The sequence below is a fragment of the Babylonia areolata genome, chromosome 31, assembly GCF_041734735.1.
Source record: "Babylonia areolata isolate BAREFJ2019XMU chromosome 31, ASM4173473v1, whole genome shotgun sequence".
NCBI classification, from domain to species: domain Eukaryota; kingdom Metazoa; phylum Mollusca; class Gastropoda; order Neogastropoda; family Buccinidae; genus Babylonia; species Babylonia areolata.
Genome location: NC_134906.1, coordinates 3,116,174 through 3,127,729, shown reverse-complemented (window position 1 = coordinate 3,127,729; position 11,556 = coordinate 3,116,174). Strand labels below are relative to the sequence as shown.

Here is an 11,556-nt window from a genome sequence, read left to right as displayed (position 1 = left end):
ACGTGGGGTTTCTATGGGGCTGGCTGATGGAGAACTTCAGTTTTCCTCGTGCTGATGGTAAGGCCGAAGTTCCTGCTGGCAGTGGCAAACTTGTCGACACTGAGTTGCTTCTCAGCTTCAGATCCAGCGTTGAGGGCACAATCATCAGCAAACAAAAAGTCTCTGATGATGTCTGTTATGACCTTCGGTTTTGCTTTAAGCCTTCTGAGGTTAAAACATCTTGCCATCTGTTCGGTACTTTAGGCCGATTCAACGTCGCCATCTCTGAAGGCATCAGTAAGCATTGCAGAGTAAATGAGGCTGAAAAGTGTTGGAGCCAGGACGCAGCCTTGCTTGACACCATTTGTGACAGGAAAAGGAGCAGATGTTTCGCCATTGTCCTGGACTCGAGCCTGCATGCCTTCATGGAATTGGCTGACCAAGGAAATAAATTTCCGAGGGCATCCGTACTTGGCCATGATCTTCCACAGTCCCTCTCTACTCACGGTGTCGAAGGCCTTAGTGAGGTCGACATAGGTGGAGAACAGATCAACATTTTGCTCCTGACATTTCTCTTGCAGCTGCCTTGCAGCAAACACCATGTCGGTGGTTCCGCGCTCTTTCCGGAATCCACATTGGCTCTCAGGCAAATGACCTTGGTCAAGGTGTGCTGTGAGGCGGTTTAGTAGGATCCTGGCAAGTATCTTGCCTGCGATGGAGAGCAAGGAAATGCCCCGATGGTTATCACAGGCTTGCCGGTTCCCCTTTCGTTTGTACAAGTGAATGACAGATGCATCTTTGAAATCCTGGGGGATCGTCTCTTCTTTCCACATGAGTGAGTACAGCTGATGGAGCTTCTCAGTCAGCACAGTGCCTCCATCCTTGTAGACCTCTGCTGGTATGGAGTCTGAGCCAGGTGCTTTGCCACTGGATAGCAGACGGATTGCTTTCTGGGTCTCAAGAAGTGTTGGCGGATCGTCCAGTGCTTCGTTGATGGGGATTGTGGGAGACGGTCTATGGCTTCATCATTTATGGAGGAAGGGCGATTTAGACACTGTTGAAGTGCTCTGCCCAGCGTTCGAGAATTTTCTCCCTCTCGGTGATCAAGGTATTCCCATCTGCACTGAGGAGGGGGGATGATCCTGAGGATGTGGGGCCGTAGACTTCTTTTAAGGCATCATAGAACCTCTTCATATATACAGATGTACAATACCAAAACCTCAATCGTGTACCTACCCCAAGATGCGAACCCCTTTCAATCAAATTTATAATAACGCGCTTCCAAACGTATTTTTTTTCTTTTCTTTTTTTTTCAGTGCGATATTTATTACATTTGTAGTTCCTTCAACGATACTGATATGGTAGGCCTGATTTGATTATTTGATTCTGCGTTTGTAAACTAAGGAGCTTAGCCCAGAATATAAGTTCCAGTATTTCGTACGTTTTGTTTGGTCAAGCATTCTTTCTTTTCTTCCTTTCTGTCTTTCTGCTGGGTTTGATTTTGTGCTTCTTGTTTCTATGTGGAGAGATGGCCTAGAGGTAACGCATTCGCCTAGAAAGTGAGAGAATCTGAGCGCGCTGGTTCGAATCACGGCTCAGCCACCGATATTTTCTCCCCCTCCACAGACCTTGAGTGCTGGTCTGGACGCTAGTCATTCGGATCAGACGATAAACCGAGGTCCCGTGTCCAGCATGCACTACGCGCACGTAAAAGAACCCACGGCAACAAAAGGGTGATTCCTGGCAAAATCCTGTAGAAAAAAATCCACTTCGATAGGAAAAAACAAATAAAACTGCACGCAGGAAAAAAAAGAAAAAGAAAAAAAAAAAAAAGGTGATGCTGTAGTGTAGCGACGCGCTCTCCCTGGGGAGAGCAGCCCGAATTTCACACAGAGAAATCTGTTGTGATAAAAAGAAATACAAATACAAATATCTATCTTAGATTTTTTTTAATTATATTTTATTTCATTGTAATATCATTTTCCCTATGCGTTTGTACTTTTTTTTTTTTTTTCTTTACTTTTTGCTCCAGGGTATGGTTAGAAAAAAAAAAGCATGTTAATTGCTTATCTTTTCTGGTTACATATAAAACTTCGTTTCGTTTCATTTTCTTTTGTTTCGTTTCTTTTTTTTTTCTTTCCCTCGTTCTTTCACACTTCTGTTTCTGTCGTTCTGCCTGTTTTCTGTCGTTCGTTACCTTTATTTGCTTATTTGTTTTATTGGTTTCTTATCGTCATTGTCTTTTGATTTTATTTGTTTAATTATCTATTCTGTTGTTGCTGTGTTTTTTTGTTGTTGTTGTTTTTTCCCCGCATTTTATTTTATGTCATTGTCTATCTGCTCACTTTTTATGTTACCGATTTTTTTTTTTTTTAATGTTTTAAATTCTTTTGTACGCTTATAGTTGACTTCATCAAGTTTTTGCGCCTTATACATATTATTATTAGTAGTAGTACTCCTTTTTTTATGTATTTATCTTTAAAAAAAAAAATCCCTCAAAGCCTGACTAAGCGCGTTGGGTTACGCTGCTGGTCAGGCATCTGCTTGGCAGATGTGGTGTAGCGTATATGGATTTGTCCGAACGCAGTGACGCCTCCTTGCGCTACTGAAACTGAAACTGATGATGTATCAATTTATTTGTTTGTGCACCATTCCCCCCTGCCCCCTCCCCCCCGGTCCTTCAAGGCCTGATGACGAAGCGCGCTAGGTTATGCTGCTGGTCAGGCATCTGCTAAGCGGATTTGGTGAAGATTATATGGATTTGCCCGAACACACACACACACCTCAGCCGCCATCACCCCTTTATTTCTTTGTCCTCGGCCTAACTCACGGCACTTTCTACTCTCTCTCTCTCTCTCTGTCTGTCTGTCTGTCTCTCCCTCCCTCTCTCGATCCACCCCCCCCCCCCTCTCTCCCCCTCTCTGTTCTTCTCCTCCTCCTTCCCCATCACCCGCCCGCTCCCCCACCACCCACCACCCACCCCCACCCCAGAAGTGACGCTTTCTTGAGTAACTGAACTGAACTGAACTGAACTGAGTATCAGTATCGGTAGCTCAAGGAGGCGTTACTGCGTTCGGTCAAATCCATATACGCTACACCACATCTGCCAAGCAGATGCCTGACCAGCAGCGTAACCCAACGCGCTTAGTCAGGCCTTGAGAGAGAAAAAAAAGAGATAGATATATTTTTATACATAAAAATACTACTACTACTACTAGTAATATTTATAAGACGCAAAATCTTGATGAAGTCAACTGTGCGCACACGCGCGCACACACACACACACACACACACACACACACACACACACACACAAACTGAACTGAACTGAACTGAACTGAACTGTCTCCTTCGTGTGTGTCTCTCCACAGAAATCAAGGAGGATGAGGCTCCTTGTCATTTCACTGGTCCTGGGCACGGTAGTGGCTTTGACGTCTGCCGGTTTCCTTGTCCGTGATCAGAGTAAGGAGCGGCGTAGCTCTTTCCTTGGCCTCAACCGGGGGTATGGTGGTAGCTCTTACCAGGGCCATGGACGTAGCTCTTACCCGAGCCGTGGACGTAGCTCTTACCCGAGCTATGGACGTGGCTCTTACCCGAGCTATGGACGTGGCTCTTACCGTGGCTATGGGTACTACTACTACTTGCACAGGAAGCACGGCTTCTACAAGAAAAAGACGACGACCACCACCACCACCGCCACCACAAATGCCACCACCCTTAGCACTACTCCCACTCCGACTTCTACTACATCTACTGCGCCTCCTAGTACTACATCTACTACGCCTCCTAGTACTACATCTACTGTGTCTACTAGTACTACATCTACTACGCCTCCTAGTACTACATCTACTGTGTCTACTAGTACTACATCTACTACGCCTCCTAGTACTACATCTACTGTGTCTACTAGTACTACATCTACTACGCCTCCTAGTACTACATCTACTGTGTCTACTAGTACTACATCTACTACGCCTCCTAGTACTACATCTACTGTGTCTACTAGTACTACATCTACTACGCCTCCTAGTACTACATCTACTACGCCTCCTAGTACTACATCTACTACGCCTCCTAGTACTACATCTACTGTGTCTACTAGTACTACATCTACTACGCCTCCTACTACTACATCTACTGTGTCTACTAGTACTACATCTACTACGCCTCCTAGTACTACATCTACTACGCCTCCTAGTACTACATCTACTGTGTCTACTAGTACTACATCTACTACGCCTCCTAGTACTACATCTACTGTGTCTACTAGTACTACATCTACTACGCCTCCTAGTACTACATCTACTACGCCTCCTAGTACTACATCTACTGTGTCTACTAGTACTACATCTACCACGCCTCCTAGTACTACATCTACTACGCCTCCTAGTACTACATCTACTGTGTCTACTAGTACTACATCTACCACGCCTCCTAGTACTACATCTACCACGCCTCCTAGTACTACATCTACTGTGTCTACTAGTACTACATCTACTACGCCTCCTAGTACTACATCTACTACGCCTCCTAGTACTACATCTACTGAGCCTCCTAGTACTACATCTACTACGCCTCCTAGTACTACATCTACTACGCCTCCTAGTACTACATCTACTGTGTCTACTAGTACTACATCTACCACGCCTCCTAGTACTACATCTACTACGCCTCCTAGCACTACATCTACTGAGCCTCCTAGTACTACATCTACTACGCCTCCTAGTACTACATCTACTACGCCTCCTAGTACTACTACATCGTCTACTGGTACAACCACCTCGTCTTCTAGTACCACGACGATTTCTGAGCCCACTCCGTCTTCAACTGGCTCTATGCCTACCTTCACCATGTCATCCACCCCTATCACCACGGCTAAGAAATGCTATTATTACTGTTATCACTAACGCGGGAATCGTCGTCATGTGTGGAATAAAAAAAAAAAAAAAGAGAGAGCAAAAAAAACGTCAAAATGTCTTCAACGGGAGAGGTAAGTCTTGGGGCTTTACTCTATGTATGTCTGTCTGTCTGTCTGTCTGTCTGTCTATCCGTCTCTCTCTCTCTCTCTCGCTCTCTTTTGCTGGTATGGGGGTGGTGTGTGTGTGTGGGGGGGGGGGGGTGTGGGGGGGGGTTGGGGGGCAGGGGGGGGGGTGAGGAGACCGAGGCGGGGGTTGGGGGGTGGGGGAGCAGGGGGAGGTGGAGAGTGGATGTAGGGGTATTACCAAGAAAAAAAAAAGAAAGAAAAAAAGAAGAAAAAAGAAAAAAAAGAAAAAAAAAAGAAAAGAGAACACATTCGGAGAAATTTCCCAGTAAGAATGACCTGCACCATCCCCATAACCCCCCCCCCCCCCACACACACACACACACACACACAAACAAACACACAGACACACACATAAAAGAAAACAACAACCACGAACAGGTGAATTGATAGCATAAGTTTTAGTGGTTCCAGTAGCAATAGTTGTAATAGTGGTGGTTCTAGCAGCAGCAGCAGCAGCAGGTAGTAGCATAGTAGCAACAGCAGCAGCAGCAGCAGCAGCAGTAGCAGTAGTAGTAGTAGTAGCAGCAGCAGTAATTGTAGCAATAACAACAGACGGTTGTCCACTCTTACCGTAGATAGTGTGACCTAGCGACACCAAGCTGTCACCTCTTGCGAGGACACATGCAGATTCTGCCTGGAGAGGAAAAAAAAAGAAGAAAAAAAAAAGAAACAAGAAAAACAAGAAAAAAAAGGAAGTCCTGTGACGTCACAACAGCCGGGTGGTTAAATTGTTGGATTTTCAATCTGAGGGTTCCGGGTTCGAATCTCGGTAACGGCTCCTGGTGGGTAAAGGGTGGAGATGTTTCCGATCTCCAAGGTCAATACAATGTGCAGACCTGCTTAGTGCCTGAACCCCCCTTCGTATGTATACGCAAGCAGAAGATCAAATACGCGCGTTAAAGATCCTGTAATCCATGTCAGCGTTCGGTGGGTTATGGAAACAAGAACATACCCAGCATGCTCATTCCTGAAAACGGAGTATGGTTGCCTTCATGGCGAGGTAGATAAAAGACAACAACAACGGTCATACACATAAAATGTTACATGTCTGTCAGATTGTGTGTGTGTGTGTGTGTGCGTGTATGTGTGTGTGTGTGTGTGTGTGTGTGTGTGTGTGTGTGTGTGTGCACGCGCGCCTGAAATCTGATCGAATGACACAGGAAATGAATGTGGAGCGCGCGCCCAGTGACAGCCGTCAGTCGGCTCTACCCAGGTAGGCAGCCTGCTGTGCAACTGACCCCTGAGGATAGGCGCTACCTAAGTATCCATATCAATGACCCTGTGTTGTAAATCGCTTAGAGCTTGGTCTCCGACCGAGGGAAGGCGCAATATGAGTATCCATATCATCATTATACAACAACCGACCCGGGACAAACTTTCTCTTGCAGCTCTCCTGGCCCGGAATGGCTTCGTCAGCCACCCTGCTAGCAGCAAGCTTGCGGCACACGTGGATTACCAACCCCCTTTTCCTGAACCTTCATTCGCTAAGCCAGACTACTGAAAACTGAAAAGAAGTAGTGGTAGTAGTAGTAGTAGGAGTAGGAGGAGGAGTGGAAAATTTCGTAGCGGCTGGAGAAATACGAACAGGAGTAACACTGACGTTTTCGCCATAGTATTTGCCACTGTCATTACCTTTTGTGTGTGTGTGTGTGTGGAGGTGGGGTGTGTGTGTGGGGGGGGGGGGGAGGGCGGGGGGAAGGGGGTATGGTGGCGAGGGGAGGCGTCGAGGGCTGATTCGTGTACAGCTAAGTAAGCCATAAGTATCCATATGATAGTCAGTTGTGTCGTGATAAACAGCAGAGGAGGCAACTGCTGTTCCGACTATTTGGGCTAGAATTTGATTATAGTGGAGAGTGTCTTGCCCAAGTTACATCCCCACTCTCTTGGCCAAGAGGGTTTTAGGACAGTTGGAGTTGGGGTGGTTCCCAAAGGCCAACTAGCCCACAAGGCTGCAGCACTAAGAGCCAGTGCAATTTTGCCTCCTAATTTGAGAGTCATAGTCCTTCACAAAAGACTAAGCTGTAAATGATTTCCCATTGACAGGAGAAACCATAATATCCATATCATCATTATACAACAGCCGACCCGGGACAGACCTTCTCTTGTAGTTACTGCTGACGGAGGCGTTAGGGGCTGATTCGTGTACAGTTTAGTAAGCCTAAAGAGACTGCAGTTCAGCAACGTTTCACAGTCTTGTCATTGTTTTGCTGGACCGTATTTGACGACGTTGATGATGAAGGCGATGACGATGATAACGACAACGGCGATGGTGGTGATGATGACGTTGACGGTAACAATGACGAGGCACAGTAACAACGTTGAAACTGTTGTTGTTGTTGTTCCTGCTGCTACTACTGTTGTTGTTTTTTTGTGTTCTTGTTATTGTTGTTGTTGTTATTTCATTGTTGCTTCTGTTGCTGCTGTTATTGCTGTTGCTGCTGTTGCTGCTGCTGATGATGCTGATCTGTGTTCATCTTATGTTTCAGGCAAAGGTGGTGGTGGATATAGACATGTATCACCTCAAGCTGGTCCTGCCTTTACATTCCACACAGAAATCGACGGGTTTTTTTTTTTTTTTTTTTTTTTAATTAAATTTTTTATCTTTTTTGTTTTGTTTTGGTTTGGTTTGCTTTTCTCAGTTTGAATGGATGATGTCCAGTTTAGGTGAAATGAACTGACCATGAAAACAAGTATGCTCGTTTCACACAGTCAGGCAAAAATAACATTGGCATTCATTAATGCAACTCAAACTTATATCGGATAGTTGTTTGAGTCTGTTCATTACACAAATAAAAACATTGGCATGGACAAACTTACATCGAAGAGTTGTTCGATTGGTTTGAATGGCAATGTGATTGATTTGAGTGTTCGTGTTCTGTTATTAAGTCGTCACGAACACACACACACACAGACACACACACACACACACACACACACACACACACACACACACAAACCCCACAAAAAAAATCACAATTACACAACCACAGACACACAGACACAGACACACAGACACACACACACACACACACACACACACACACACACACACACACACATTCTCTTTCCCTCTGTGTCTGTCTGTCTCTCTGTGTCTGTCTCTGTCTGTCCCGTCTCTGGTGTGATGCGTGATGTATGTGTATGTATGTGCGTGTGCGTGTATGTGTATGTGTGAGTGCATGTGTGTGTGAGTAAGTGAGAGAGTGGATGAGAGAGAGAGAGAGAGAGAGAGAGAGAGAGAGAGAGAGAGAGAGCCACCGATAGAAATAGACAAACAGAGACAGATAGTTTCAGTTCCAGTTTTAAGAAGGCCTCAAAACGTTACCATACTCTGCAGGACATCTGTATCTATATAACAAAAACACACACATACAGAAAAAAAAAACCTCACCTCACCTCACCTCACGTCACCTCAGGCCCATAACTACAAAGTAGTCGTTGGGGGAAGCCTGAGGACCGCAGACGCAACCTCCTTTCTCCATCTGTCTGTCAGCAGCCGCTGGCAGCAGCTCACGTGTGTGGAGTCCGGTACAAAAAAACAACAAAAAAACAACAACAAAAAACAACAACAACCAAACAACAAGAACAACAGAAACAAACAAACAAACGATGAAAGAACAACAGTGACAAAAAAAAAAAAAAAAAAAAAAAAAAAAAAAAAATCGCGTACCTACTCAACCAATCAACCAACCAACCAACTAACAAAAACAATAACAATAACAACTACAAAAACAATAACACCAACCACCCACTCACTTTCCCATCCAACACAACAACAACAGCAGCAACATCAAAAACAACCAACCAAACAACCAACTACAACAACAAGAGGCAAAACCTTTAAGACACACTTGTGCTTCGCGCTTTATCCAATAAAGGGATCACGAAGACAAAAAAAAAAAAAAAAAAAAAAAAAAAAAAAAAAATTAGAAAATCGTTGAAAAGTGCACTGAATGAGATATGATATATAGAATAACCTTGGGAGAAAAAAAAAAAAAATTAAAAAGGCACGCGAGTGGGATCGAGCCATGCATGTTCAGTTCCAATGCAAGCAGACTAATCCCCAAGGTTGCGGTATATCTGACGAAAAATGACAAAACTTAATACTTAACCCAATGTTGACGTTTTCTTCTTCGTGCGATAAATAGATGTGACTGTGGTGGACGTAATAACGCTGTTTAAATCATGTTTCTTGTGTGTTTTTATCATATCTCGACTATTCTTTCATTTTCTGCGGTAATGGAGACATTGCCATCGCATCAAGCAAATCGCAACACATGGTAGATCTCTAGATCTGCACAAACCAGTCTACAACGGGCTGAAAAAGAACACACGATCGATTCAATTTTTCTTTTATGTTTATTTCAGTTAATTCAGTGTCCACTTTAGAATATTCATATGCAGTAAGCACGCCGATGGTGTAGTTTGTATCATTGTAAGGGTTCTGTCCAGAATTTGTATTTCTTTCCTTTTAATTGTGAACAAGAAAAACGAGGTCATGCCATCTTCGAACACAACCTACCTTCTAGTAGGTCAAACTCAGTGGAAAGCGGATTTTAAAATGTTCGGATTTCGGAACATATCTCAACGAAATAAACCGTTAATGATTCGGAAATACGGCTTATCATGTTATTGGTATGACTGTGAAGATTTTAATTCATACTATGTTTAAGCCAATTTTGGTATTGGCAGGCAAAGTATTTCCAAAGAAAATGGCAATGTTAAAGTTTAACACACACACACACACACACACACACACACACACACACACACACAGAGAGAGAGAGAGAGAGAGAGAGAGAGAGAATCAAACACACACACACACACACACACACACACACACACACACACACACACACACACACACAAACCCCACAAAAAATCACAATTACACAATCACAGACGCACACACACACACACACACACACACACACACACACACAATAATAATAATACAAATATAACACACAAACACATATAAACCCGCATTAACACACACACACACACACACACACACACACACACACACACAGAATCACACAGACACACACACACACACACAGATCACACACACAGAATCACACACACACACACACACACACACACACACACACACACACACACACACACACACACACAGAGCAGTCGTGACCGACGGACGAGTAGGCAGGCAGGCATATCTGTCGGTGTGTGTCCTCATATGGGAGAAGAGGCCGATTCTGGATGCGCAGCACTTCCCACAGGTGTTGCAAGGGAAAACGTCTCCAGAAGTTGAACCCTGCTTCCTTCGCTCACGCTTCTCCTTAATGGCCATCATCTCTCATATGAATCGCACAAGGGCGGATGAGCTCCGTTCTTCTTCTGCGTTCGTGGGCTGCAACTCCCGCGTTCACTCGTATATACGCGAGTGGGCTTTTACGTGTATGACCGTTTTGAACCCGCCATGTAGGCAGCCATACTCCGCTTTCTGGGGTGAGCATGCTGGTATGTTCTTGTTTCCATAACCCACCGAACGCTGACATGGATTACAGGATCTTTAACGTGCGTGTTTGATCTTCTGCTTGCGTATACACACGAAGGGGGTTCAGGCACTAGCAGGTCTGCACATATGTTGACCTGGGAGATCGTAAAAAATCTCCACCCTTTACCCACCAGGCGCCGTCACCGTGATTCGAACCCGGGACCCTCAGATTGAAAGTCCAACGCTTTAACCACTCGGCTATTGCGCCCGACGAGTTCCGTTCAATTCGGCGCAGTTACTCAAGGAGGTATCACTGCGTTCGGATAGAAAAAAATCCATATACGCTACACCACATCTGCTAAACACTCCTTGATGCTCACGGTTCTGGAGAATCTGGCACCTACGGTGGTACCACTTTTTCAGTGCAGCGATGGCCTTGAGGTAACGCGTCCGCCTAGGAAACGAGAGAATAGCGCACAGGTTCGAATCCCATACACGCTGGTATTTTCTCTCCCCCTCCCATCCTTCCACTAGATCTCGAGTGGTGGTCTGGACGCTAGTCATTCGGATGATGAGAGAGTGTTACTAGCAGCCACTGAACGCACATAAGAGAACCCGCGAAAAGAAAAGGGTTATCGCTGGCAAAAAAATTATGTAAACAAATTCCACTTTGATTTGAAAACAACAACAACAACAAAACGACAACAACAGCAACAAGAAACACTTGCCGGCAGAGGAAAAGTACAATACAGTACATCGCAACGTAACGCAACGCAACGCAACGCAACGCAACGCAATACACTGCAATACAATACAATACAATTCAATACAATACAATACAATGCAATACAATACAATACAATAAAACAACACAGCGGACTGCAACGTAACGCGCACTAGATGGCATCAACAAAATTAATAGTAAAGAGTGGTAACTCTCTCCACACACACAAGGTACATAACTTCAAGCCAAAAGAGAAGTGGAGTGAGTTACCACTCTTTACTAATTGTTAATAACTATTTGACCTCCTGTCCCCATTGTTCATTAGATATAATACTCCACAATACAATA

At 44.6% G+C, this 11,556-nt stretch overlaps 1 protein-coding gene across 1 annotated transcript in view; it reads left to right on the top strand.

Moving 5' to 3' along the window:
• LOC143276304 (uncharacterized) overlaps positions 1-7,839 on the top strand; it is a 12,377-nt gene extending 4,538 nt beyond the window's left edge. Inside the window, exons 2-3 of the mRNA XM_076580810.1 lie at positions 3,351-4,969; positions 7,510-7,839. Of these exons, the coding sequence (XP_076436925.1) occupies positions 3,363-4,886 (1,524 nt within the window). The 5' untranslated portion in view covers positions 3,351-3,362 and the 3' untranslated portion in view covers positions 4,887-4,969; positions 7,510-7,839. The remainder of the gene's footprint in view (positions 1-3,350; positions 4,970-7,509) is intronic.
• Positions 7,840-11,556: the final 3,717 nt, after the last annotated feature.